A 27,861-nucleotide genomic window follows, 5' to 3' on the forward strand; every position below is an offset into this window, starting at 1 on the left:
ACTTTAAGTTACTCTCAATGAGGTTTTGCAGAGTGACAATTTCTATAGGTCAGGCTGGGCAAAAAGAAGGAGGTAAAAAAGACAGCCTGTGCAACATCTCACTACAGACCCTGAAGTCTGAAGTTCAACCTAGGCACCTGATGGGTCCAAAAAGCCACTTCAGTTATTCTGGCTGTAGATGAGTATCTGAGGTTTGGGGTGGCTGGATGCTACTCTTACGTATGGATAATTATGAAGGAAGGCATTGTCACTCCGGGGGCCACCGGGGCAAGAGCAGATCTGTGAAGGGCGTTAAAGAAGAGCAGCCTTGGGGTGAACAGCCCACTCGGGATGGGGGAGTGCTGTGCCCACCGCCTCCCTACAGCCCAGCCCGCAGCCCCGCGAGCGCTCACACTCACTGCGGTTTGGAACGAGAAATGTCTGACCGAAGCACCGCTTATGCACAGTTTAAAGCCAGCTGGTGCCAAGCACCTACATTTTGGGGGAGAGTTTGCAACTGAGCTGTGTAATTTGCCTTTTTCTTGTACTTCACCGACACGATTCCAGGCAGCTTCCGCCGGCTGCGCTGGATGTGAGACACCTTCTCACTTGAGCTTCTCGCCGTGCTGCACCTGCCCCGACCGCGGAGGGCGCCCTGGACGGCGGTGCCGCCCGGCGGGGAGCGGGGCCCGCGCAGGAGCCGCCCCCGCCGCTTCCTCCGCCGCTGCCCCGCGGGGAGCCGCGCTCGGCGGGACGGCGAGGAGGACAAAGAGGAGGTGCCTTCCCGAGCCGGAGCGGGGCACTGCGGTGACTCTCTCCCTCCCTCCTTCCGCCTCCCTCCACGCCGCCGGCGCCAGGGCTCCTTCCGCGGCGGCGGCCGGGACAGCCAGGTAAGGCAGAGCCGGGGCTGCCGGGCAGCGGGCGCTCCTCGCAAGGCAGAGCGCTTCCTCCGCGCTCACAGAGACCTGTCTCGGGGGGTGCAGGATCACGGAGCCCACCCTGCAGTGGCCGCTGTTGCGACTTCAAAAGTGTGGGCGCCACAAGAGCAGAGGGACCGCTTCCTCGACGTCGAGGTGTCACTGGGACCTGTAAGCGGGAGCAATGACAAAAGCTGCCTTTTAAACCTTTGCTTAAAGTTGCTGTAATTTGTGTAATATAAGGGTTGTTATCTAGGCTATCAAACGCATTTGAAAGCCAACATTGCTGAGTATTTCCTTCTTGATGTGACTTTCTTCTCTCTTTCCTTACAGCCGTGTAACCACTTGCTCTACTAAGACTGTTCCGCCTCATCTCAAGGCAAAAGTTGCCTTGTGTGTGAGTTCAGTCATCCTAATAATGCCCCCTGCTTTCTATCCAACAGCGGGGTTATCCTTTCTTGGCGGTGAATGCTCTTACAGTCTTTCGTGCTGGGATACAGCATACCTGCTGCTTGTGCAGTAAGTGACTGGACTTGCATGGTGCTTTTCTGCAGCCTTCCTTTCTGCACCCCTGTAACTTGGAACCGGTAATTATTTGAGCTGTAAACTGAGCTTTTAGAGTAGGCATGGCCACAAGCTCCCTGCTTGGAAGGATAGATGGATACCTTACTGTGACAAATGTTAATCTGAAATACTTAGGATTGTTTTATGAGTCAAATAAGCGAGATTGTAGCTTGTGCAGATGGAAAAACTGACTGTAGCAGAAATGCAGATAAAAAGGTGTGTTGTGCGTACTTGCTTCTGGAGCGTTTGTTTTTATTTTAGAGTAAATGTTGCTCGTCCCTTAACTGACTGTCCCACCTTTGATAGAGGGTGAAGTTTCATTTAATTTCTCAGAACCCTCCAGTGACTGGAAAATGGGTTATTACTTAGCTGTTATATAAATGTTTAGAGTATTTTGGGCAATCAAAAGCAGCACACATACAAACAAGCTCCCAGTTAACTTGACAGGGTGCCCGGAGTGACTTTGCACATGCTCCTCTTACCTTTTGGCACACCAGCTGTGCTGCTCGGATCATGCCACCTGTGCAGAAGAGGCCCTTCAGGTGTCCTGGTCTTGTTTCCTGGGTACTGCTCTTGTAGGTGGGGAGGTAGCACAGGGTGTTACTCGTAGCCATTTGCTGGTTATGGTTTTTAAGGAGACTGCAGCAGGAAAGAGCCCAGTTGCTGTCAGAATCTCCTCTAATAGTCTTCATGTTTCTCTAGGTTTTATTTTATGTGTTTTAATTATTGAGAAATTACGTCTTATAATGAAATAATCACATTTATCTCTGCATTTAGCCCTTGATGAAAGGGTGCCTTACACATTCCTCTAAATTTCTGAATGAATATTAGGATTGTTTTGAACCAAATGATTTCTATGTGAGCTTGTCTGCTGAAACCACTGAAAACGGAGCAGGATGGTTATATTTGGCACCTTTTCTGTTTTAATAAGGTAATGTCGAAGGTGTGAAAATCAAAAACATACTGCCAGTTAGCTCTCTGTCTTGAAGGAACTCTAGTTCTCAGCTGCAAGACCTGATTTTATTAGCCCTTCAAAATTTATAGGAGTGCCACTTTTTTTTTCGAATGTTAATATAGAATTTTAAAGTCTTTGAAATCTTTTTTAATTTATTGATTGTGAGGCAGCTAGAACTACATCCTAAATTAAGTCACATTTTAATTCTTAGCTGTAGGCATTCTGGATTTTGCATTGCAATGTATCCAGTAACCTGGCTGACTGCCTACAATGGATAAAAAGAGAGAAAAATAACAGAGCTGATAAAACAATATCAGCTCCATATTTTTTCATTTTGCCCTGAAACAACATTGTATTCAGATATGCCGTGATAGTATGATATCCTGTAATTAAAATTAAAATAACTGGGAAGTGGTTACTTCCACAAAATTGCTTGGAAGCATCAAGAAGTGTTCCCCTCCACCAAAAGGAGGTGCAACCTCTTGCAGATTTAATTCCCTCTGTGTTGTGTTAGCTTATAAACTGCATACAGAAGATAAGGTGCGATGGTGTAAGTTTCATACAAATATTTATACCTCAAATATGCAAAACATGTTCTGTTTTTTAAACAATAGAAGTCTGTGCTGCCTGCTATCAATGCAAAGATCATGGAAAATAATATTTAGCTTTTGTTAACCATTGATGTCTAAGGTGTTTTTCTACTTTTGCATGGTTTGAATTTTTTTCATTAAACTATTACCTATTCACTGCTGAACTTGGAACTGTGCTTTAAAAGAAGGCAGGTTTGTGTATGCAAAAAAATCAGTTGTAGCAGTCTACAATGGCTCTCCTGCAGAAGGAGGAAAAGGAAATACCACAATAAAAATTGAAAGATATGGAAAGCAGTACTTGGACAGAGTGGAGTACAGGTTGGCACAGTGAAGAAGGCCTGAGGTGTTGGATTTTTTTATATTTTAAAGAACATATGTGCTCCTGAAGTACATGTATCATATATTTTTGGATTTGTGCTACCTATATTTTTATTATTATATAGATGTATCTATTTCCACACAATTACCAATACCTTGGCTAAAAATTGTCAGCAATGATCAGTCTGTTTTTGCACCATGGAAATTAGAATGATGATGTTCATTAAATGACCTGTGGATACCCATAGTTTCCTCCATTATGCAAAATGCAAGGGAAAGACTCTCACTACATCAGCTGCATCCTGACTGATCTCCTTCCCTCTGCAGAGGTATCAGCTCAATTTACCCTCGTTATCCTGGCTAGGGCCCCATGCTAGCACTAGGCATTAGAGATATACTGATACAATGGGGGCACAACTCTCTAGAAACCAATGAAATTGCACCTGTGTTTCAACAAATGGTCAATTGGGTCTCAAGAAAGTATTTTTGTTAAGAGGGTGTTATTTCTAAAGACCAATCATGAGTTTACTCTGCTAACTGTTAGGCAGAGGAGCATTCTAGCTCTCCTGCTTCTGGTCTTTTTTTCTAAGTGTATTTTCTAAAGGAAAAAGCATTAGGAAAGCAAGCGTTGTGCAATTTGAGGGAAACTAATGTTTGGGTGGACACATATTCCTTTTGTCTGGTGAGATAGAAGAGGAACTGGGGAGCAGAGGCTTGTGACTCACCACTGCCCCGTGGCCATTACAGTGCTGGCAGTTCTCAGTCATCCCCTGCCCCAGCTGAGGCACACAGGCTGTGATTCAGAGTGAGGGAAAATACCATGTGAGATAAAACCTTGAAAAACAGATAGATAATTTCTGACATGTGGGGAGATGAGTCGCATTGTAGGAGGTGCTTTGCAGGGAGGGGAGAAGGTTTTTGCAACTTCCTGGGCATAGAGGTGGGCTGGAGTAAGGAGAGATCTGTTCCTTGCAAGCACTGTGAAGTGGCCACTGTGTTCAGATGGGATTGTGAAATCTTGGGAAAAAGACTCCTGGAAGTAGATCTGTCCATCATGGGCAAGGTTTACCTTTCTTAGGAAGAACAACATCAGCTAGGAGCAGTCTTTGGTTTTGACAGTACTCAAACATTTAGGAGAAAAAAGATATTGCTGAAAAGATACGTCTTGGTTGGATGACTGTTCTGTAGTCTGGGTGGTTCAGTGAAGATCATGCCTAGCTTGGTGTGGTCCAGCCTTGGTATGGTGGGCAGGAGACATGGTTTTGCAGGGCCTGCTGCAGAGAGAGGAGTTGCTCTGAGAGAATCTGAGCCTGGCCAACAGCCGATGTACAAGAGCTGTTCCCCATCTGCTGAGGCCAGCTGTGTAAATCAGCTCCTGGTGACTGGAAGAAGTGTTTGGCCATGTTTGCAGTCACAACTCCTCTTCTTAGGCAAAGCACCAGGCTGCCAACTGGGCTACCCTATTTCAGCTCTTAAGGTAAAAATGCTGTGCAACATTAAACAAATGCAGGAAAAAGAAGAAAAAAACCTGTAGTGTGCTGAGGTATGTGGGACCTGGGCAAACTCTTTCTTGGCACTCCTGCTTTTCCTCATTCATGCAGATCTGTGAATGGGTGCCACTTTGCCACCCATAGGGTATAACTTCATGTATGCTCAAGTAGGTCACAGCTGAGTTTCCTGTCAGGAGGGTTTTTGTTCAGCCCTGTGCCTATTACAAGCTGTGATCTGACTAACTTTTAAGATCTAGGCCTTGTTTCCACCTGAATGTGGGGCAGCAAAAAATGGCTTTGGGTGGTAAAGGAAGCAGCATCTGGGCAGGAGACTGGGACCCTACCCTTTGAGTGAGCACACTGTATGTTAGACTGGGAAAAATTACTGACCATTTTTGTTTATTAAAAAAATGATCTTGTTGGTTTTTTTTTTCTTCTCCACAAGATAGCCACATAACTTGCCATCAGACCCAGGTGATATCTAATAACCTTTTGTTTTAGCTGAATGTTGTAAATCTGTCCTAGGCAGCCCTGTGCACAAATCTTATCAGGTTTGCTGTGCTAGCCTATGGGGTAGGTGAAATAATCATAATACATAAATTCTTAATGTATTCGAGGTTGCTTCTTGTCTTGTGAATTACAGGGTGTCCTATATCACAGGCTCAAGCTCCATATCCTGGCAGAAAGAATAACTGTGTGTGTTTTCTCTGCCTCCTCTCTGCAGTTATGAGCATCTCTTTCCAGGTGAAGTTGCAAATCAGATCAATTCCCAGTGGCATGGTGGGAGCAGCAGAAGAGAGGGGGCCTCACCCACTTTGGATTGTGTGACCCCGTGGGAGTCTGTTTTATCACTGGGAACTTTGGGAGAATGACAGGTGAAAGGCTGTGGGGTGTGAGAGCAGTGAGAGGAGGGGCCTCGTTCTGTGTCGGGGCTGCAAATGGCTCCTCTGTCACCACAGTGGCTTTCTCTTCCTACCAGGGCACTCTCACCAAGCATGAAGGGGCTTGCAGTTCTCTGATTAAAAAAAAAAAAAAAAGTAATGGGCAAGCAGCAAAATTCCCTCAATTTTGTTTAGTACTTTTCTGCATCTTTTAAGCTGAAATTAATCTGAAAGTCAGTGTGATGCCGATACTCCCCATGAAAACCTGAGACCTAGCCGTAAAGGACTGTCTTATCTTACCTTTGCAGTGCCTTAACTTTACTCCTTGTGATTTTGACCTCGACAGGAGTAGATTGTGGCAGCCCAATTTCTGGTGATGCCTCTTCTGTAATATCCTTATGTCTCACTATAAGTAACCAGAATGGAGTTATATACCATCAAGCATTAATGACCACGTTGCATGTCTCAAAGACTTAAAGCTGAATGTTGTTCCTTGAGACAATAAATGTCTTGTGACACCTGACAAGTGCCCTCATTCCCTGTTTAACTCACAACAGTTGAAACAGCTCAACATCTGAGAACTGACATCAAGGAGAGCAGAGTAACAAGCTGCTTTGCTAGAGATGCTCACTACCTTCCATTAGCAAGAGGAAAGGGAGAACATGAGACCACAGCACTGTCTCAGTTGTGTTTATTTACAGATTCAGTAAGAAACTTTTCCCCTGAATTAATACTTATATTTTGACGTGAGTGAAGTAAAGTCCTTTGGTATTCCCTGTTGCTTAGGCTGCACTGTATGTGAAAAAAAAATTCTTTAAGGTCATAGCCTGGCTTTTCAGTCCTGTATGTGGAGTCTTTATTAGTAAGTGGCTAAAATGCAAGTAAAAGCAAGGAATTCTTTAGCTACTTCCCATGTGTAGGCAGGTGTTCAGCCATTCCCAGGAAAGCTGGGCCCCATCATGCATAACAGTTTCTTGGGAAGACAAAAGTCATAACTCCAAACATCCCCCCCTTCCTCCTTCTTTTTCCCACTTTATATACTGAGCCTGATGCTATATGGTACAGAATATCCCTTTGGTCAGTTGGGGTCAGCTGATCCGGCTATGTCTCCTCCCAGCTTCCCACACACCTCCAGCCTCCTCACCAATGTGGCAGTACAAAAAGCAGAAGAGGCCTTGGCTCTGTCCTAAAACTGCTCAGCAATAATAAAGCCATCTCTATATTATCAACCCTGTGATCAGCACAATTTCAAAACATAGCCCCATATTAGACATTGTGAAGAAACTTAACTCTACCCCAGCCAAAATCAATCCACATAACAGGGTAAGAGACTCTGGAATCATAAGATAAGAATGCTGACCTTGCGAACGCCACTGCTTTGCCAGTTGTGGGAACAGTAGTACAACATCTCAGCTGAAATGTGAATGGTCATTTATTTTGTGTTCAGTCTCTTGTCCTTGTTTTGTAGTGGAGGGAACATATCCTGGTGAAAACGATATAGGGGAAACTTGACAAATGGGAACTTGCAGTATTTCTTGTTCCCACTTACTGCCTTGGGTTCTGACCTGTAACTTCAGATATATCAGCACTGTCTGTTGGGGCTGGTCAGTTGCTCAGTAGGTGCGAAAAAGCAACACTTATCAAGTGACCTTATAATACTACCTAAAAATGAAGACTTTGAGGGTAAATATATCCATTAGTCAACGTGAGATGTGGCCAGTACTTCATCATCTGAGTCATCTTCACAGCTTTTTCTTCAATAGAAATTCCCCAGTTTATTATTGGAGTATTTCTTACTGGGCAGCTTCCATGCAGTCTAGAGGGTGGAGAACAAGTAGTTCTTTAGCAACTGGAGAACAAGTAGTTGTTTAGGGGAAAAAAAGTTCTTGGAGTGTTTGGAAAAAGAAGTAACTGAGGAAGTATTAGTCATTCCCTGTGTATAAAACCAGTCATAATTTGTATGTATTACAGTCTTTTAGTTAGATCATGTCAAAAGAGTGTCTTGAATACTAAAATAAATTAAGCTTATTTTTTGTGTAATAGATCACATGCTCACCTGAGATTGTATAACATTTGAAAAAACTAACTCAAATTGTGAAGAAAGTGAATTAAATGGACTCCTTTACTATAGTTAAAAAGAAGGATGCCCTCAGGCACTGTTGATCTCTTTCCTTTTTATATTTTGCTTCCCCATAGATGTGATTTGTTTTGCCCAGATTTACAGTTTTGTGTACAATAGCAATTGTCCTCCTACTTGATGGTGAGCTTTAGGGTTCCTAAAGAGAGTTAGTTCAACCTCTGATTTAATAGAGCTTTTATTTTTCCAGCCCTCTAAACCTCTGGCTTCCTGGAGAATTAGGAAAAGCTTTAGCACAAGCATCGCCCATTTCCTTTGCCAATTTCATCTTTGCCTGTTTCTTTAGTAAGTGGGTGTTACTGTTTCTCTTCCCTTCTTATCGGCAGGGGATTTTTGGAAAAAAGGCTGAAGCAGCAGCTCTGCTTTATTAAAAGTCCACCCAGTCCCACAGGCCAGCAGGGTACTGCTGGAGGAGCCTTGGTCTGTGTAGAAGCGAAGTATCTAGACTGCTCTTCTTGAGCTTCTGCTCCTCCAAACCAATGCCATGCCAGTTTGGAGATAGTTCTTCCATTTCCCTCTCTAACACTACTTTGAAAAAAACTTGCCGGAATAAAGAGGACTGTTTCCTTTCGAAGGTACATAAACATGTAAGGGGGACCATATATATATGGTATACCATATGTCTCTTCCCAGTTCAGACCCTGACCTTCCCTTCCTGTTCTTACTTTATCTTTTACCTCTTCTCTGTCTGCTGAGTGTCAGTTGTATTTGTACGAGTAAACCAAACCAATATTCTTCACCAGACCTTTATGCTGCACAAATGAAGAAGCAAATCTCTTTGTGCTCTGCCTCATCTGGCCAGCTCAAATTCCTTGCAGCATCCTGAAGTCTTGGTGATGGCACCACAGAGGGCAAGAGCTGCTGAATGTCATCAGAAAATTAAGTCTGCTGTTTCCACTCTGCTTTATACACCGTATTTAGAATAAAATAAACCTGAGCCACAAAGTTTGTACCTGGTAAAGTCTGCCATCTCCTTTTTAAGGGTTAATGTCAAATATTGATGTTTCAAAGTCTTTTTTTGTGCCTTGCTTTCATGTGTCCCAAACTAACTTTCAGCTTTATTGTCTCGCAGCAAAGAACATTACAAATGATATAAAATGGAGGCAAAATAGTCAATGCAAGTTTATAGATATTACAGAGCTTTATGTGGAAGAAATAAGAAAAGCTATGAGTACTGGGCTCTAGAGGAATGAATAAAAATAGAAGAAGTTGATGAAGATAGTGAAAATTGATCATTCCATCCTTTGTATGGTATCCCATTATTTGGTTGCTAACTCAAAGTTATTGCTAAATAATTTAAAGAAAAAAATGCCCATGTCAACATATTTTCTATATCATGGATGGTAATAATGTAATTTTTGTTTCATAAAGCAGAGGTTCCTTTCCTAAATAATTTATTCAGGAAGAAGGTGCACTATAAAGCTGTGAAAGGATAATGTAGTAATTGGAGTGTATTGCTTACAGGAAATCCAAGTAAAGAGCAATAGCTGAGTTTATAAATGATTTGGAGACATGTACGTGTCATTCTCCTAAATCATCACTGTAAGGGGAAAGAAATCCTTTCCGTGCTCTTACCGCTTTTCCTGAGCTGTTCTGTGCACTTAGGTTCTACTTGTCTTTTGCAATGGTTGATGAGTTGATCCTCCAGTTTGGTGTGATGAACCACCTTGATGGCAACTGACCCTATCTAACAGGGACCATCATTTTTCATCATTGTTTTCTCTGCTCCCAAGTATCTAAGTTAGAATGCTAAAAGGAAACAAATGCTTGTATTTTGTAAAATGTAGTGAGCCTCTTTCCAAGGAATTTTGGAAAACTGGTTCTAGTTGCAGTATAATACTCCTTCTGTGTGCTTACATGAGTACGTTTCTGCTGAATAAAGGATATTTTGCAACATCACGTGGTTATCTCAGAATCTCCAGTCAGAGTTGTCACTGAGTTGCCCCTTAGCCTGTTTACTTTTTAATCTAAATTTAGTGCAGGCAAATATGAATCTAATTTTTGTAGGGTTTGCTTAGATATAAAATTAGCCAGTTATTGTTTGGCTGATTGTCAAAAAGAGACTAAGGTTTTGCAAACCTTTGGATATAATTTTGAAATTTATTAGAAAATAGTACCCCAAAATTGCATTTCTCTCAATTAAAAAAAAATCCAAACTTGCATATGATAGAAGTTTGTTCGGTTTCTGAGAGGCTGCTGTTTAAAAAAAAAAAAGGAGAAAAAAGTAAGTATAAGTATTTTTTTTTACTTCTGCTTTTTCTGGCATATGATATGTTCCAAATATCATGATAGTATTTCCCCCCTCAATTTGAATTTTAAAATTATGACAGATTTTGCTAAGTTATATTTATTTTGTATTTGTATTTCTGTGAAATTTACCTTTCAAATAGGCATTAATAACAGTTCTGTTTTATTTTTTTGGAGTTTGAATTTGCAACCTTAAATGTAGGGCAAAAACACAATACAAGAGTATATTTTGCAACCCTTGCTTACACTGAGTAGTAATTATTCAAATAAGCCTGTGCTGAATACTTATGTACATAAATATTCACATGTAACTCAGTTTGTAGTTTCGTGATAAAGCAACAGAAGCTCCATCAGAAAAACCAGGGTAAGGAGTTCTCCTTTTCTTCTTCCTTCTGTCTGCACTGTTTCTGCTTTCTACCCAGAGCAACTCGTGTTGCCTGTTCACTTACCCTACTGCAGCCATTTGGAGGGACACAGTATGACCTTGATCAGCAAACTTATCTGAATTAATTTAAATGAAGGAGGAAAAAATATTCCGAAAGACTTACATATTTGAGTCAGAATTACAAGGCACCACCTGTGTATTTAAAATCAACATTTTGATACTTTTAAAAATTGAATTAGTGAATAATGTATAATTTTTATTAATGTACTGCCCTAGGATATAAGTTTTCAATGTTAAATATACAGATCTGGAATTGCTACTGGTTTGAATTGATGTGTCCCAAATCTGAAAGAAGCTATTGTGCAGGATGCACGAAACCCGAGTCAGAAAGCTGAGGATGTTGATTTGTTAGAATGGGCATCTTGAATGCTCATCAGCTTAGCATTAAGACTTTGCACTAAAGGACCCAAATTCCTGGGGAAATGTTAGTATTACTAACGAGCTGTTGAAACTCAGAAAACAGTTACACCTTGATTTTATTTTTGTTTTGAGCCACAAACAAATGTTTCCTGTTGGTGTTTGGTTTATGGCTGTTGTGATGTGTGTTTTTCAGAGTGCCTTTTTTCTTGTGAACTCCTCCATGACTATGTGTGATACAAAGCTTTGTGCCATAAAAAGTGACAATACCTTATTATATTTGGGTCAGAGAAGCCCTGGTCAGATTGGGATGCACTTTCTCTTTTCTCTTTACTAGAACTTCCACTGGGACTTTCATACATTTATTGAACTGTTCGAATGTTGCAGGTGCTTACCATCCAACCAGCTTACGGTGACTAATTGTTTCAATAAACAAAACAATCCAGGAGCTGGGAGTGGGAACCAGAAGATATATGGGTAATGTTGAAACACCTGAGCTTACCACATCACTTAGTGCCTCAATTTTCCCTAGTGAAAACTGGGAAAGCTGACATGCATAAGAAGCTCTGTGTACAAATGAAAATGTACTTTGTGCACCTTGACCAGTATTGACCTATCAGATTTATCTGAACAGTTGTTTTCATTTGTTTTAAGAGAGGTGTGTGGTGACTTCATGGCTCTATAGGTGAATATTTGTATAATGTGAAGATAGTGCAAGTTGATGCATGTATTTCGATACTTAAAGTTGAGAATGTTTTCCCACCCTAAAAAAAAGCTGAGAATCTGTAACTCTTTCTGATTTCAGTCATAATTCTGAGTCTTCAACATCTCTGCAAATTAGATCATGTTTGTTATCATGTAGCTAAGGCTGGCAGGGAACGGGGCAAGTTCTTGGCAGAAGTCATACTGTTAAAAGTTTATATGGGTGTCAGCATGAAATTCCCACAGCTGTTTATAACAAGATAACAATGTGTCACGCAAACAGCTTCATGTTCTGAGGGATGTCTGGGAACAATGGAGTGTTCGGGGAGGAAGTGTGCAGAAAATGTCTAAAGCTGTATTGAAGAAAAGCAGTGACGTATGGATTTCATAAGTGGCAAGGGTGACTGTTACAGGGGCTTCTTAATGGAGTATTGGAATTTTGGAAAAGAACTTCCAGAATAATGAGTGGGGGTGCAGTTTTCCTGAGCCTTATTTATTGAAACAAATGTGTCTGGAGCCACTGACTTGGAAATAACCTCAAACAAAACAGCTTTCTGTGACCAAATGCAGATTCAAAGGCTGATCTTGTGACCTAGGAAACTGGTTCTAATCTGCTGAGATCTCCATAGCAGGGCTAATTCAGTGTAGCAACCAGGTGCAGACATTGACCAATTACATTGTTGGTATTTTTATTTTTTAACCCCAATTTTGCCAAAAGGATTTTTTTCTCTTGTGTAATGTTAATGTGACTAAAGAGGCCTGATGGGAAATAAAATATTTTAGCATTATCAGTATTGAGAAATCATAGTTAATTTTGCATCCCTCTTGTGCTCTCCAGTGTAGCAGTCTAGGGATCTCTGAGATCACAGTTTCTAAGATGAATAATAATTATTTTTTTCTTAAGTGCCAATGGAGAATTTTTACTATGGAGAACAGAATAATTGTTTTGAGTAGGAGAGCCTGTGATGGGAACCCTTAAAGTTTTGTGTGCATTAAGCTAGTGTGAAAGTTAATACTGACTTTTAATTTTTCGAACAGTGTTTGTATTTTCAGTTTGTGGTAGTATTCTTCCTTCCACAATTACCTTTAAGATTGCCAATTTATTTTTAGAAGGGCAGTAAATCAGAATTGGACAACTTTAGTAGTTACAGAATATATTCAAGATGATTACTATTAAAAAAGATCTTGCCTTCTTCCCAGCAATATGATGTGACCAATAAAATGTATGTGTGTATACATATCAAAAGAAGAGAAATAACAAAAAGAGATTATTGATAGCAATCACAATTTCCAGTCCAATTATAGTCTTTTACTTATGCATTCTAACCTGGTCTTATTTTATGGTTCCATGTAAACTGCAGAGTAATTTTTTTAGCTTATGCAGAGATATTCATTGAAAAGAAAAGGATATTTTAAAGCAGGGAACAACTACATCCAGCTGTTGAAATGGCAGGAGTATGGGATATGAGAGCTTAGCCAGGTGGTGCCATGGGCAGGGCTGGCAGAAAGCGAAAAAAAGGGAAAGGGAGAAAAGGATTTCTGGAACAGCTTCTCCACAGGCTCTCCCACACCTTTCATTCCTGCCTCTGTGCCACCTCATTTGATGAGTCCATGCAGGCAGCTGTCTGTGCTGCATGATGAAATGTCTGGTTGGATCCCTTCCCTAGCTTGCTTCCCAGCCCAGTGGGAGGAACGCTTGCACCAGCACAAGGCAGGGTGGCACAACAGGGCGGCGGTGAGCAGGTGAGGGAGAAGGTTGGCTGTGTCTAAGCTGGTATCATTGCAAAGAACAGAGAGATTGCCTGACAATGTCTCTGGCAGGACCCTGTAGCCAGATTTACAAACAAAGTAACTGTGGGTGAGATTTTTTTTTTTTTTTGTACTCCTACGTCTGTGCTACAGGTATCAGTCATGCTGTAGAACTTCAAAGCATCTTGAAGTTACTGAGCGACCAAAACCATCAGAAGTAAATTACTTGATTTTGATGGTCAGCATGAAGTCTTTCTAAACAGAAGATGGAGGGCATATCCTTAACATTTTTTGAAAAATAAACTTTTGTTCTTTGTTTTTAAATTGACGGCTTCTAAACTACCATTTGTGTCTGAAAATTTTCTTTAATAATTGGAGTGAGTTTTGAAAATTACTGTACTGATGCATCTCGGGCTCAAAGGCTTATAGTAAATGGGGTTATGTCAGGCTGATGACCAGTCACTAGTGGAGTTCTCCAGGGCTTCATCTTAGGCCCAGTGCTCTTCAACATCTTCATAAATTACTTGGATGCAGAACTGGAAAGTATACTAAGAAAGTTTGCCAATGATGCTAAATTGGGAGGAGCTGTTGAAGGCAGAGAGGCCCTGCAGAGAGACCTCGACAAATGAGCGGACAGGGCAATCGCCCCCGTATGAAGTTTTAAGAAAGACAAGTGCCAGATTCTGCACCTGGGATGGGGCAACCCTGCATGTACATACAGGCTGGGGAATGAGAGGCTGGAAAGCAGCATTGTGGAAAGGGACCTGGGGGTCCTGGTTGATGGCAAGTTTAACATTAGTCAGCAGTGCCCTGGCAGCCAGGAGGGCCAACTGTGTCCTGGGGGGCATCAGGCAAAGCATCACCAGCCGGTCGAGGGAGGGGATTGTCCCACTCTGCTCTGCACTGGTGCAACCTCACCTTGGACATTGTGTGCAGTTTTGGGCTCCACAATATAAGAAAGATATTAAGCTGTTAGAGAGCATCCAAAGGAGGGCAATAAAGACAGTGAAGGGCCTTGAGGGGAAGCCATATGAGGAGCGGCTGAGGTCACTTGGTCTGTTCAGCCTGGAGGAGGCTGATGGGACACCTCATTGCAGTCACAGCTTCCTTATGAGCGGAAGAGGAGGGACAGGCATTGATCTCTTCTCTGTGGTGACCAGTGACTGAACCCAAGGGAATGGTCTGAAGTTGTGTTGGGGGAGGTTTAGGTTGGGTATTAGAAAGAGGTTCTTCACCCCAAGGGTGATTGGGTACTGGAACAGGCTTTCCAGGGAAGTAGTCACAGCAGCAAGCCTGTCTGAGTTCCAGAAGTGTTTGGATAATACTCTCAGGCACATGGTATGATCTTGAGGCTGTCCTGTGCAGGGCCAGAAGCTTGACTTTGATGATCCTTGTGGGTCTCTTCTAGCTCAGGATATTCTATGATCTTCAATTTTATATATAGAACTCTTTTGCAAATGGCATGTACACATACACAGACCTTAGCAATTATAACTTGTATGCAGTTTAGGACTTTGTGGTAAAGACCACAAAGGTACACTCCTGTTTACCTGAAGCACATTTCAGACTTCTCACCCATATTTTCTGTGACATAGGCTGCAGTGTACCTTATTTCATCCCAGTCACGTACAGCTTTTGGCTTCCTGGGAATGCGCTATTTCAGACCTCAGCTGAGCAAAGCCTGAACTTTTTTGTCTAATAATTAACTTTTGTAAACTTCCAGATGCTGACAATGAGCTCCAGCTTTCTGTATATTCAGGCAGTTTCATTTACAAGTAGAAGCTCTTTTTACTACAGAAATCTCCAGCTCTGTGATCCTCCAGAGATGTAATGATTTATTCCTCTCGTCTTCACAGGAATTGATGTTCAATGGCTAGAAAGAGAGCTGACAAGGGGCTGAAATGAATATGACTACTATCCTACAAGAGATTTTGATTAAAAGATCACAGCAGAAGAAGAGGACTTCCCCCTTAAACTACAAAGAGAGGCTTTTTGTACTTACGAAGTCTATGCTTACATATTATGAAGGTCGAGCAGAGGTAGGAGGCACAGATTTATACTACCAAGTACCTTTGTTCCTTTTTGCTTTTGTATAATATTTGCTTTTTTCCTACTATATATCATACTGTCGTGAGCAGATGGGGGAAATGGTCATTGGCAGGAAGGAACTTGAGCTGCCATATCTCTTATTTACAATGCAGGTTGACTGAGGTGTAGATAACTTATCTGGTAGTCAATTTGAACCGGTTCTCAGAGCTGTAGTACATTGCCTGGATGGCAGAAATAACAGAAAACAGCATTTATAGCTGGTCATCAAGGCTGATTTCTTTCTCCAGAGAGATGAAAAATCACTGCTTTCACAAAGTGGGACAGAGATGGAAAAACTTAAAAATCATAGTTGCTTGTGGCTGTGTTTACTGTGAAGGCAATTACTTTAACATCTGGGAATTAACTGGATTCGAAGAGGAGGAGCATTTGATAGGAGCAGTGTGTTGCAGACCAAGTTCCTCAGAGATGAGATCCATTAGAGTGGATCATGCAACCTAATGATTAAAGTAAAGCTGGAAATAGTTTATCTTTAACCACACAAACAATTCATCCCTGTTACCACTTTCTGTGTAAATTCAGTTACACAAGAAGTAACTAGTGTAAACTATGCAAATCCTCAGACCAGCATTTTTTCAAATGAGCTCCAGACTCAGTTTCATCAAGGTCACCTGCCCCCAGCGTGCCTCATCATATCCTTAGTGCTGGGGGTGCGATTTTCCGCTTAACTGAGGCTCCTTTCCATATTTGTCACAAATGGCTACAAAAGCTAGGGTAACATGCTGTTACCAACATGTTGGGAAGCCATTTAACAATAAAACTTAATGGAGACAACCCTACAACCTCTTGTGTTGGCTGTTTTACCTCTAGTGAAAGAAGAGGGTACAGGAGAGAGCTAATGCTTACTAAGCATGTGTCTCTGCCAGACCTTGTGGTTGCACCAGAACTGAATTCACCATGCTGTCAGGATGACAGCAGTCGGTGTAGCTGCCATTCTCTGACACAGTCAGGGATTAAGAACAAGATTATAGACTGGCTGGGGTTGGAAGGGGCCCCTGGAGGCCCTCTGGTCCAAGCCCTCTGCTCAAGCAGAGCCACATAGAGCTGATTGCCTGGGACCAGCTGGCAGTTGAATATCTATGTCCAGATGGCTGTTGAATATCTCCATGGATGGAGTTTTCACAACCTTGCTGGGCAACCTGTGCCAGTGCTTGGTCACCCTCACAGTAAAAAAACCATTGTTTTCCTGATGTTCAGATGGAGCCTCTTGTCTTTCATTTTGTGCTCACTGGCTCTGGTCCTGACACTGGGCACTGCTGGAAATAGCCTGTCTCTGTCCTCTTTGCACCCTCCCTTCAGGCATTTTATGTCTCTCTGGATGGCACCATGACCCTCTGGTGTATCAGTCACTCCTATTTTGGTGTCATCAGCAGACTTGCTGAGGGTACACTCTGCTCCATCATCCAGGTCATTAAGGAAGATATTGAACAAGACTGGACCCCTGGGGTACAGTGCTAGTTACGGGCCTCCGACTAGACTTTCTGCCCTCTGGGTCCAGCTGTTCAACCCTGGAGTATGAATTAGTGTGTTTTTACTGACTGTGGAGTTGAGATATGTATGCTTTCCCTCTCAGAGAATAAAGAGGTGGGGGCTAAGAAGCCCTCTTAAACATGTCTTGCATGCTTATCTTGTGTCAGCTCATGTTCAGAACAAATAGAAATCTAACAAACAGGTTTTACAGGTCTACTTGTCACCCTTTAAGTTACCAGTTCCAGCTTTCCCCTTCCAGCTTTCCTGATCCTCTCCAGGTTAATGTCCTCTGGCTAAAATACCTTTCCAAGAGACTGACTTGTGGACTGAGAGGGGGTTTGAACTATCAGTTTTGTTTGCAGTGAGATGGAGTAGGGCTGCCCATAGTGCCCTCAGCTGAGGAGGCAGTAACTTCTTAAAATGTTCAGTTTAAGATACAGACAGTTGGGCTGAAATATTATGCCTACACTAGGCCATCAGTTTGCTGCTGAAACAGGTAGGTTCATCTCATCCATGTCCTAGCCTTGCTAGCCTGCCCCATTGACTTGAATTGGACCTGGCACTTCTTGGAACTCATACTGCTCTGAAAAATATTGCTAATCATAGAATGGCCTGGGTTGGAAGCGACCTTGAAGATCATCTTGTTCCAACCTCTGCCATGGGCAGGGACACCTTCCACTAGACCAGGTTGCTCAGAACTCCATCCAACCTGGCCTTGAACACTTTCAGGGATACGGCATCCACAACCTCTCTTGGCAACCTGCTCCAGTGCCTCACCACCCTCACAGTAAAGCATTTTTTCCTAGTATCTAATCTAAAACCCACTCTCTTTCAGTTTGAATCCATTCCTCTCTGTCCTGTCACTTGTAAATGTCTCTCTCTGTTTTTCCTGAAAGTTCCCTTTAGGTACTGGAAGGCCACAACTAGGTCAGCAGAAAGATATTTGATCTGGTTTTATTTTTTCTGGATTAGTGTTCCGCTGGGTTAGCAAGCTGCATAAGCTGGGTGCAGGATCTAACAAGCGCCAGAGGCTGTGCCAGGCAGTGGAGGAGAACAGGATGCTCCGATTGTTGACATCAGCAGGTTGCTAGACTGGCTCAGTCATGACACATAACTTTCCAGCCTAAAACCATTTTTATTTTCACTGTTCTTCTCATTTTAGATTCTTTTAAACATTAGTCAGCATTTTATTTTATTAACAATATTTAAAATTATTTAAAAATAATGAGCTCTGATCCTAGAGAGGCATACTGAATATGTTTTTCTGTTTGAAAAAAAAATTACTGTGTGACTAAGATCTCTGTGACACAGTGGTAGTTATTCCTTTATGTCACTGGGCAAATTAAATGGATAAATGTTTGGGGGTTTTATCGTTTGTTTGGTTATTGTTTGTGGGTTTTTTAAAGTCCGTTGCAGTGGCATTAAATTTACATTTACAGTAAAACATGCATATTTTGGCTGAGGTAATTTATATAAAGGGGAAAAAAGTTACTAGAGATCAAAATAATTCTTCCCCCTCTGAATGGTTGGGGGTTTATTGCTGAAATAAATGTGAATACTGTTTGAATTTAAAGACATGACAAATGAAAGGATGGGTACAGACTGATCTCATTTTGGGCGTGGAAATCCCAAGCCAAGAGGATCCCACACCCTCATTTTAATCCCATCACTGCAGTAGTAGCAGTCTGCCAAGAGTGTCTGAGTTCTGCTCCTCTAGGCAAGTGTATGATTCCCAGAGTGGTTGTTGGCCAAGCTGAAGTATTTTCTTTTCTTCCATTTTAACTTCTATGGGAGTTCAGTAAAAAGTTCAAGAAAACCCCAGGGTTTGTGAATAATCATACCCCTTCTTTTTAAAACCAAGATTAAACTAAATCTCATTAACCAGATTAGTCAATACTCAAAGTGTGGGCTGGTCAGGATTGTAAATAAGGTGACAGAATTAGATATTTGGTATGTCTGATGACAGAAATGGAACATTTATGGCAACAGAAAGCAGTCAACCATAACAAATATTGTTCTTGTAAACACTGCTGAGAGATTTAATTGTACTTTGCAGCTGGTAGACAAGCATCAGTTGCTCTTTGACCAACACTCCACTTTATAGAAGCATTCTTTGTTTTGTTCTGTCTTATGTCCTGACAAAGTGCCATATTACCTACTTGGAGCAATAAATTATTATCTCTCAAACATGACTACAAGCAGCAGGCTAAAATCTTGTTTTAACTTGCTCATAACCAATTTAAATCTTTCTATATGTGCTTTCAAGCAGATCAGGCTCCCTGTCATGGTACAAAGAGCCTACAGTGAAGCTGGAACTGCACTGCTGCTTATGAGAAGGAGAATTATAGTTTCTGCATTTAGAAATATTGCACTACTGTAGGTCATGGAGGAGGTGTGTGAACTATCGATGGAGCATAACTACACAATTGGTGAAGAGGCTGAATTTTGAGACTGATTTCAAAGTACAGAATCCTAAGGAAGGAGAGTCCTGGTTTAGGTCACCTGTGCAAAGCTCTACAATTATGGTTGATGCAATGAGAAGCCTACTTTGTGTAGGAAGTCAGTAGGACCTTGGCTCTTATGGTTTAATTTCTTCTGGGCATTATGCTGTTGGATAAAAAAACTTAAATATCACTTTTAGGTTTGTTAAAAGGATGGATGCTAAGAAGCTTGAAAATAAAGATACATCAGGAAGAAACTTGCCTTAAGCATCATGAAGATGAGCTTTTACTGTCAGTAAAGAGGAATATTCTGTTTAAGATGGGATGTCTTCTGGTTTTGTTTTGATTTTTTTTTTTCTTTTTGGTCATGAGTTCTGAGAATCAGTAAGTGTAACTGTTGGGGAAATGCCATCATTGCACTATTGAGCAATATTGGGCTAACAATAATTACAAGTATATAAAAAGCTGTGTTAATATTGTTTCATGAAGCCCTTAATGGTTTAGCTGCTGTCATTATTGGAAACAGTATTTTCTGTACTTTTTTCCTTAATGTTGCAAAAGTGGCTAATGAAATCTGAATGTGATGGGTTCCATTTGTAATGAAGATAGAAGTTCACTGTAGTAAGAAATAACTCAATCGGTCTCCAAGCACAGAGTACTGGTCATGAATGTATAAAAATAGGGAAGAAGTAAAATATCTTCCTATTCTCAGTGTGCAGATGGACTATAAAACTGAATACGCTACAGTCAGAAAGACTTAAGATATGTACAGTGTTCTCAAATATGCATTGTAGACTTACCAAGCCAGCTTTAAACACATTTATGTAGACAGTAGTAACTATGGCGATTTGAAAGTGGGGCTGGTAGGCATTTTTTCACAAACTGGCCCTTGCTCTTGAGAACTGCTGCACTATTCTTACTGGTGTCAGCTGGAGTAATTGATTGCAGTGCAACTTCTCTGGATAATCTGGTTGTATAGCAAGGGCATATAGTCTTCTAAAGAGGAAACACTAACTTGAAATATTTAATCAGAAAATCTCTTTTCAATTTTGTGTGGTTTGAAAGCTCAGTATAATACTTCAGGTGTGCTTCTTTTCATTTTCCTGAAGTATTTTCTTCCAAGAAATCAAAAAAATAGTAATCAGTAGGAAATTAATAAGCAAAATTAAGCAATTTTGAAGTGAACCTACTTGTTTGAAAATCAAGTATTTCATGAAGTAATAATAGTAATAATAATAATAATAATAATAATAATAAAAATCTCATTTGGAATGGCTTTTTGTATTTTTGAGCAGCAAAAAGTTAGCTAAGTTTTAATATGACTTTTTCCAAATTGCTAATTTCATTTTGAATGGATTGCAGGTTTGAAATCCAAGGAGGCATTTGTGGAAATAACAGCACGTGTGCATGGCCCTAGGTTCATTTGGGCATTTTCTGTTGAAAGTGACCTCGTATCTTGCATATTCAGTTTAAAATCTCTGGACTTTATTTTCAAAGGATTGGTGCATTTACACTTTCTCTGTGTCTGTTTGGAAAACCAAACCTTAGTGTTTACCAAGGAGTCCACCTTATCACTGAAATTTGAAATACATCAGTAAATGTCAGCTGAACAGTGTTCAAGACTCACTTTACCAGTATGCCTGGTGGCTGGTGCCCCACGCTGCAAGTGCCCCACACACTCCTTTGCGGAGTGGCTTTGCTACTGCAAAGAACAGCGTCATTTATTCCTCTTGAGTTAACCAATAGGACAGACCACACAAAAATAGCACCCAAGCTACTATGCCCATCAGAATGGTCCACCAGGTACTCGTGGTTTATCCTCTTTCTCCTTGTGTGGCAGTAAGTTTGACTGTTGTGAATTCTTTCTCAGTGAATGTTGAGAAGGTATCTCTGAATTGGGAGAAGATGATGGGGCAGTCTGACAGCCCTGACTGGAGCAGGCTTACTGCTTCATTAAAGAGCCATCATAGTAAGTAATGTGTACTTCATACAAGTTTTAGTTAGCTTATGCTGACAGAGCATCTCACTTGAAATTAAAAGTGCCACCAGACTACAGGTTTTTGCTCTAGTTGGCATTTTAGGCAAGGGAAATTCTTTGAGATGAAGGAAAGATAACAAGGTAGGTGTTAAAGTACTTCTCATCAGTGGAGCAGTTAAAAGGAGCTGGTTTGCGCAAGTGAGATGTCCTTCTAGTTTGTTAGTTTGAAAACTTTTCGTATGTTTCTCACGAGTGTGGTGCTTCCTCAAAACTGCCACAGATCTGGTTATAATTTCAAAGATTCTTATCAATGTGTGGACTGTTAGTATCCTTCATGTCTATTGAAGCTGTGGAATGTTCCCTTTCACCATAGTATTTCTCTGTGTCTCTCATCTTGCTTAGCAGTGATACTCTTTAGTTGGAAAGTGTGCTGATGTGTGTGGTTTGGTTACTGTCCTCCCACACATAGCACGGCGTGCTTGCATTAACCTTTCCAGCCCACAGCAACTTGCACTGACCATGAGTCTGAAGCTGAGTGTTTATTAACACTAAATTTCTTTAAGCTTTAGTGTTTTTATTGTTTACTCACGTTTACTGTATGTATTACAGTTCACAGCAATAAATGGTTTATCCTGGATTTTTCGCTTTCAGACATTATAGGCTTAATCCTGGTCCCGGTGGTTACCCTGCATGTGTTTGGAGGGACAGAGGTCTGTGGTGTTAGAGGGAGGACAAGATGGGGGAGACTTAGTGCTGCAATACCTGCTAGCTCTGGAATGGACGCACAGAGGATATTGGATAGCCCCTGATGGAAAACTTTAAGAGTCTTATTTAGAAGGATGTTTCTGTGCAGTCAAGTAGAAGGCGGCTTTCTGATGAGCTGATCTTGGGAGGTGCAGAATGCTCTTGTCTTCATTGGAAGTAGTGGTATTTGCCATCAGGATCAGACTCGTGTGAAAACTTTTTTGTATAAACAGCAGAACTGTTACAACTAACAAAAACCAACCAGGTTTTAAATGAAAAAGGCAGAATAAAAACTTGAACATTCTTGGGAGTTGCTCATTTTGATAGTCTCTTCCTAAGGAAAAAAAGGTTCTTCTCTAAGAGCTGTGTTTGGTTCTTGTAATTTGAATATAGCGGAGACAGACCCTATTGAAATTACTGTGGTGATATTTTAAGGAAGGAAAAATAAAAGCTCTGGGGCCCACTGTAAAGCTGCAGGTTTCAGGGTAAAATTGTGTAATTTCATTGCCACACTGCTCTTGCACAAATACTTCCTATGGAGCATAACAACATTAGAGAGTTCCAAAAAGCTGTGCTACTTACTTTTTTTTTTAACAGAATATTGATACGTTCTACTGTTGTTTATTCCTATAGTGCTTATCCTTTATTATTTTTAACTTACTTACCCTGATTTAGGTGATTTCATTAGTCATTGCGTCGGTGATTTAATTATTTTATATAAATGAAAGCACATTAAAATGCTTCTGATCACTTACTCTTGTTTTTTAATGTAAGATTTTTTCTGAAATGAGTACATTGACTGAGCTTTTTTTGTTCCAAGTCACAGGTTGTAATGATAGAGCTTTCTTAAGGAGAGAAAGATAGAGCTTGCAAGTTTGCACAATAATTTTTTTCTGTCTAGTCCTGGAAGAGGATTGTGAGTTGGCTGCTGTTTCCCACCTAGGAAACAGAAGTGGATATACACTTCCACATGAATCACATTGAAGTCCTTAGCTGTACTTACTGGAAATTTTAAGCAGGGGCAAGTGAAAACTGTTCAAGTCAGAGAAATAACTTAAAGCTATTCATGTGGGGGCAGCTTACCAGATGCATGGGAATACTCACTTGTAAAGAGCAATTCATAAAGAAACTTAAGTTGTAAAGAAATTGGTTATGTTGTAGTAATGACTCCCTGTTCTCTATAACATCCAACAAAAGAAAGGTCAGAAAAATCAGACATAGACGAAGTTGAAAAACATAGGTTGTAGTTGTTGAGACACAGACAAGACATGGATATTTACCTTATGACTAAAGTGGATCAGTCTTTAAGGGGTTAAGAAGGAAGTGCTGGAAGATAAATGAGAAAAGGCTAGAGAAGATGTAGTTTTAGAAGAGTGCAAAGGAGAAGCTGAGAAACCGTAATCTATGAAGATAATTTAAAGAAAAGTGCAAGAAAAACCAGGCTTGTTGAAATTACCTGGAAGATACAAAAATTGCACATCAACCAATGAAGAAACAAAAAATAATCTCAGACATTCCTGCTCTTTCTGCCATGTGGTAACAAGTCTTGTGGGTAGCAGAGAAGAAGTAGATATCCTGTGTTTTCATTCCAATAAGGGTTTTTTGACAGTGATGTATGACACATTTTCACATGTACTTCACATTAGAAATTACCTATAAAAACCTAATGTAAATCTGATTGCAGAGCACATGGGAAGCTGGTACAGTGTTGAATAAGCATTGGTGTCTTGTTTTCAGATTGAAAGCTTGTCTTGAATGGGGTGTCCTGTTCTGCATTGCAGTATTTTCTCTAGTGATTTTGTTGGAATAGAAGCTTGCTGAGTTCTCAGGTGACATAAAACTTGAAGAAGCATTTTAAAAAACAAGTCTAGAAATCCAAGTGGTATGTTGGGATTAGGTGTGTGGTGGGTTTGGTTGTTTGCTTTTTTTGTTTTATAGAATGTGATTCAATGTGGACAAGTGCAAAAGGGACCAGTGTTATTTAATATCTTCATTAATGACATAGACAGAGGGGTTGAGTGCACCTTCAGCAAATTTGCACATGACACCAAGCTGAGTGGTGCTGTTGACACACATCATGCCATCCAGGGGGACCTGGACAAGTTTGAGAAGTGGGCACATGGGAATCTCATGCGGTTTTACAAGAACAAGTGCAACCCCCAGTACCAATACAGGCTGGGGAGTGAACAGATTGAGAGCCCTGCCGAGAAGGACTTGGGGGTGCTGGTGGATGAGAAGCTGGACACGAGCTGGCAATGTGCACTTGCAGCCCAGAAAGCCAGCTGTTTTCTGGGCTACATCAAAAGCAGATCAAGGAGGTGACTCTGCCCTGCTACTTTACTCTGGTGAGACCCCACCTGGAGTGCTGCATCCACCTCTGGAGTCCCCAAAACAGGAAAGACAGAACCTATTGGAGTGAGTCCAGAGGACATCCAAGAGGGATGGAACTCTTGTCCTGCGAGGAAAGGCTGAGAGAATTGGGATTGCTGAGCCTGGAAAAGAGAAGGCTTTGGGGTGACCTAATTGCAGCCTTCAGTACATGAAGGGAACTTACAGGAAAGATGAGGGCAAGACTGTTTACAAGAGCATGTAAGTGACAGGACAAGAGGGAATGGGTTCAAATTGAAAGAGAGTAGGTTTAGATTAGATATTAGGAAAAAATTCTTTACTGTGAGGGTGATGAGACACTGGAACAAGTTGCCCAGGGAAGCTGTAGATGTTCCATCTCTGAAGATGTTCAACGCCAGGTTGGATGGGACCCTGAGCTACCTGGTCTAGTGTAAGGTGTCTTTGCCCATAGCAGGAGGGTTGGAACTAGATGATCTTCAAGGTCCCTTCCAACCTAAACCATTCTATGATCCTTATAATCAGATGTAAGGCATTAGCTGCAGTGCTGCATCTGGTTTAGGGCAGTAAGTTTCAAGGAGGATGAGATTCAAGAATAGGAACAGTGGAAAGGATAAGGTTCCCAAAAGCCAGTGGTGAAGAGTTGGTTGAAGGGTTGGTTGGTGGAGCAGCAGTTGTTGGAAGCACAGAGTGGTGATGGACAAGAATCTCCAAAGACATATAAAAACCTCTTGGCTCTGTAGTTGTGGAGTCCATCATCTGAACCTTGAGAAAGTAGATAAAGAAGCTGGTGCCTTGACTAGGTGACCTCTTGGGTCCTCTCTTGTGTTCTGGTCACTCACCTGTTGATGCCTGTGAACTTGGGTATCCTCCCTTTTTGGCTTGGGTTGTCCAAGTCTAGTGTTAGACAGCATGAAGGCTGTGTTAGGGAGGTGGCTGAATACAAGATGTCACCCAGCAGAAAGAGCAGTGGCCCTGAGAGGGGAAAAAACAGGCCAGAAATGCTACAACTAGGCTGGGCAGACTCAGAGCTCTGTGAGGACTTCAGAGAAAACCAAGACGAGAAGATTTGTTTGAAAGAATCTAAAGAGATGTGCTGGTTACTTTGACAGCTGGAAGGTTGTAGGTTATTTAAGGCCTGATATGGATGGAGACCTGGCTGATTTATTGTGTCCATTACTCTTGTGTGGTTGCAGCAATGTATCATAACTGCAGTTGTGTACATTTGACTGACTGCCTCTCAGTTGCAGGAGAAGAGTAAATTATAGAAAATGCATTATAGTCATGGTTAGGAAATTGCATCAGTTCTATGATGGATAATTAATTTTTGTGCTTTTCAGTCTCTCCAGTGCTGGTGGCTGACATCTGCTGAGGTGTTTTTGTGGTTTTTTTTTGTTTGATTGTTTTTTTCCCCCTTTAAATTCTTTTCAGGAGTCAGATATTGGATCAGGTCAAATGAGATCAGAATAGTAGTCACCTCTCGCTTTTTGTATCAATTCTGGCCATTTTGGAAAGGTAAATAAAAATATTTGATACTTGGTTCTCTTAAAATAATATTTAAAAATTAATTGAAAGGAGACAGAGCGTTCTTTAACACCTCTGACACACTGGAAAATATGGGAATGGAAAACGTGGCCATCTAACACCTAGCTACAGTCATTATATTCGCATAATGAGGAATTGCTTGCCTCAAGAGTGAACTGCAGCAGTATACAGTCAGTGCTTCTTATTGCTAAATGGCAATACTACTAAAAAACCTGACAAACCAAACAAAAAACCCCCAAAGCCCAACCTCTCTCCCCCAAAACAACAAAACTAACCCGACCAAAAACCAAAAATGAAAATACCCTTACATTTGGCTCTGGAGCCAAATATTCTGCCACAGAAGCTGTCTGCGGGCAGTGTTGACTTAGCCAGGCTTTTCGAGGTTTTGTAAAGTTGTAGAGCAGCTCCATAAAAGGAGATGTCAGTAAAGCTGTGACCTGCTATAGCTCTGAGAGCACAAGTTCCATGGGTCACATGCTGGTGACCTCAGGATTTCCTACATGGGGGTAAGCACGGGAGAAAGAAATAATATGAACAGCAACAAAAGAGAGAAAGAGACAGCATGGGGGAGACAAATCTTGATATCTCTTGACAGCTGGGCTAACTTCTGCATGTTTTCATTGAGGTTTTTTGAAATGTAATGTTCTTTGTGTATTGCTTAACACCCCCCCCCCACACACACACTTTTGTGAGGGTAAGCAACATAATATCTTCATCAGCAAAGAGGAAGAAATATTTTTATCTGATAGTGAGGGTATGGGCTTCTTAAGGTGTAAAGCTGCTGTAATCAGCAGAGGAGTAATCCTAAGTGTACAGAGGATCAGCTGTGTGACTGTACACTTATTTAACACTTAGATTTTTCTTGTCTTCCTGTATTCTTAGATTATTTCTTTTAAGGAATTGTGTAATGATATGTTTGTTCCATATCTGAAAACATAGGTCTAGTGTTATGATTTCTTAATATTGCTGTTTTATATGTTTTTAAAAAAATAGAAATAGCTTATTCTGTTCGGATTGCATGGAACCAAGCCTTAATGCCTGGACTGGCCATTCCTATTGTGAGCAAGGAGCAGGGCTTCTAAAACTGTAAATCAATTTTTTGAAGTATAGGCAAATATGTATGGCATTTTGCATTTTGACCAGCTTTGTATAGTAGTTTCTATATAGTCACTTCCCTTTTGTTATTTTCAGCAAGCAGGTACACTAAAAAACCCCACAACAAAACCCCAACCTTTAGTGCGACTTTGGAGCACATATTTTACCTATTTGTTATCCTTATTGGGATACAGTATTTTTATACCTTTATTACTGTTCTAACCATATTTGCTTCTATAGGCCTCCCTCTAGAGGTGTATATCTATCTTCGGAAAAGAGGTGGAGACAGCATACACGAATGTTCTGGTGAAATACTACTGTTTCTACAATGCATCTAACCTTTTTCTACTATGTTAGCAATCTTCCACCTTCCAAAGAACAACACTTTAAAAATGTCCTTCTGCCTCCTAGAATTTGGCATTGGCAAATGATTAGCCATTGTACTAATTGTACTAATTCTGCCTCTGTAGCAGAGGTCACTTGTTGGAAAGAGTGGTTTGGGTGGATTACTCAGGGCTGGTTCATGCCTGCACCTCTGCTTCCCAACTGGTTCAGGGCTTGAGCTCTCCCTTAATTCTGCATTTCATGTCTGCTGCTTGCCTGGGTCTAGAGCAAGGCATTTGGCTCGTAGAATAAATGCGACATAGTGATGGTATGGTAGGTGTCCTATTACAAAGGGAAATCATTTAAGTAGGGAGGAGAGAGGAATTGCAGTGGTCTCTCTAGCACTTTTCTTGAGTCATCCTTTCCTGCTTCGGTGCCTCATAGTTTTTAGTGAGTAATGCTGAGCTAAAACAGAGCTTCA

At 41.2% G+C, this 27,861-nt stretch overlaps 1 protein-coding gene across 3 annotated transcripts in view; it reads left to right on the top strand.

Moving 5' to 3' along the window:
- Positions 1 to 775: 775 nt before the first annotated feature.
- Positions 776 to 27,861, top strand: part of TEC (tec protein tyrosine kinase) — a 46,984-nt gene continuing 19,898 nt past the window's right edge. The window contains exons 1-2 of one of the 3 annotated variants that reach the window (XM_017805537.1): positions 776 to 869; positions 15,188 to 15,370. In XM_017805537.1, coding sequence (XP_017661026.1) covers positions 15,233 to 15,370 — 138 coding nt within the window. In that variant the 5' untranslated portion in view covers positions 776 to 869; positions 15,188 to 15,232. Of the gene's footprint in view, positions 870 to 1,001; positions 1,068 to 11,267; positions 11,358 to 15,187; positions 15,371 to 27,861 lie in introns of those variants that run through there. The other 2 variants (XM_017805551.1, XM_017805545.1) reach the window with 2 other exon arrangements.

Source organism: Lepidothrix coronata, unplaced genomic scaffold, assembly GCF_001604755.1.
Source record: "Lepidothrix coronata isolate B3197 unplaced genomic scaffold, Lepidothrix_coronata-1.0 Scaffold0, whole genome shotgun sequence".
Classification (NCBI taxonomy): Eukaryota; Metazoa; Chordata; class Aves; order Passeriformes; family Pipridae; genus Lepidothrix; species Lepidothrix coronata.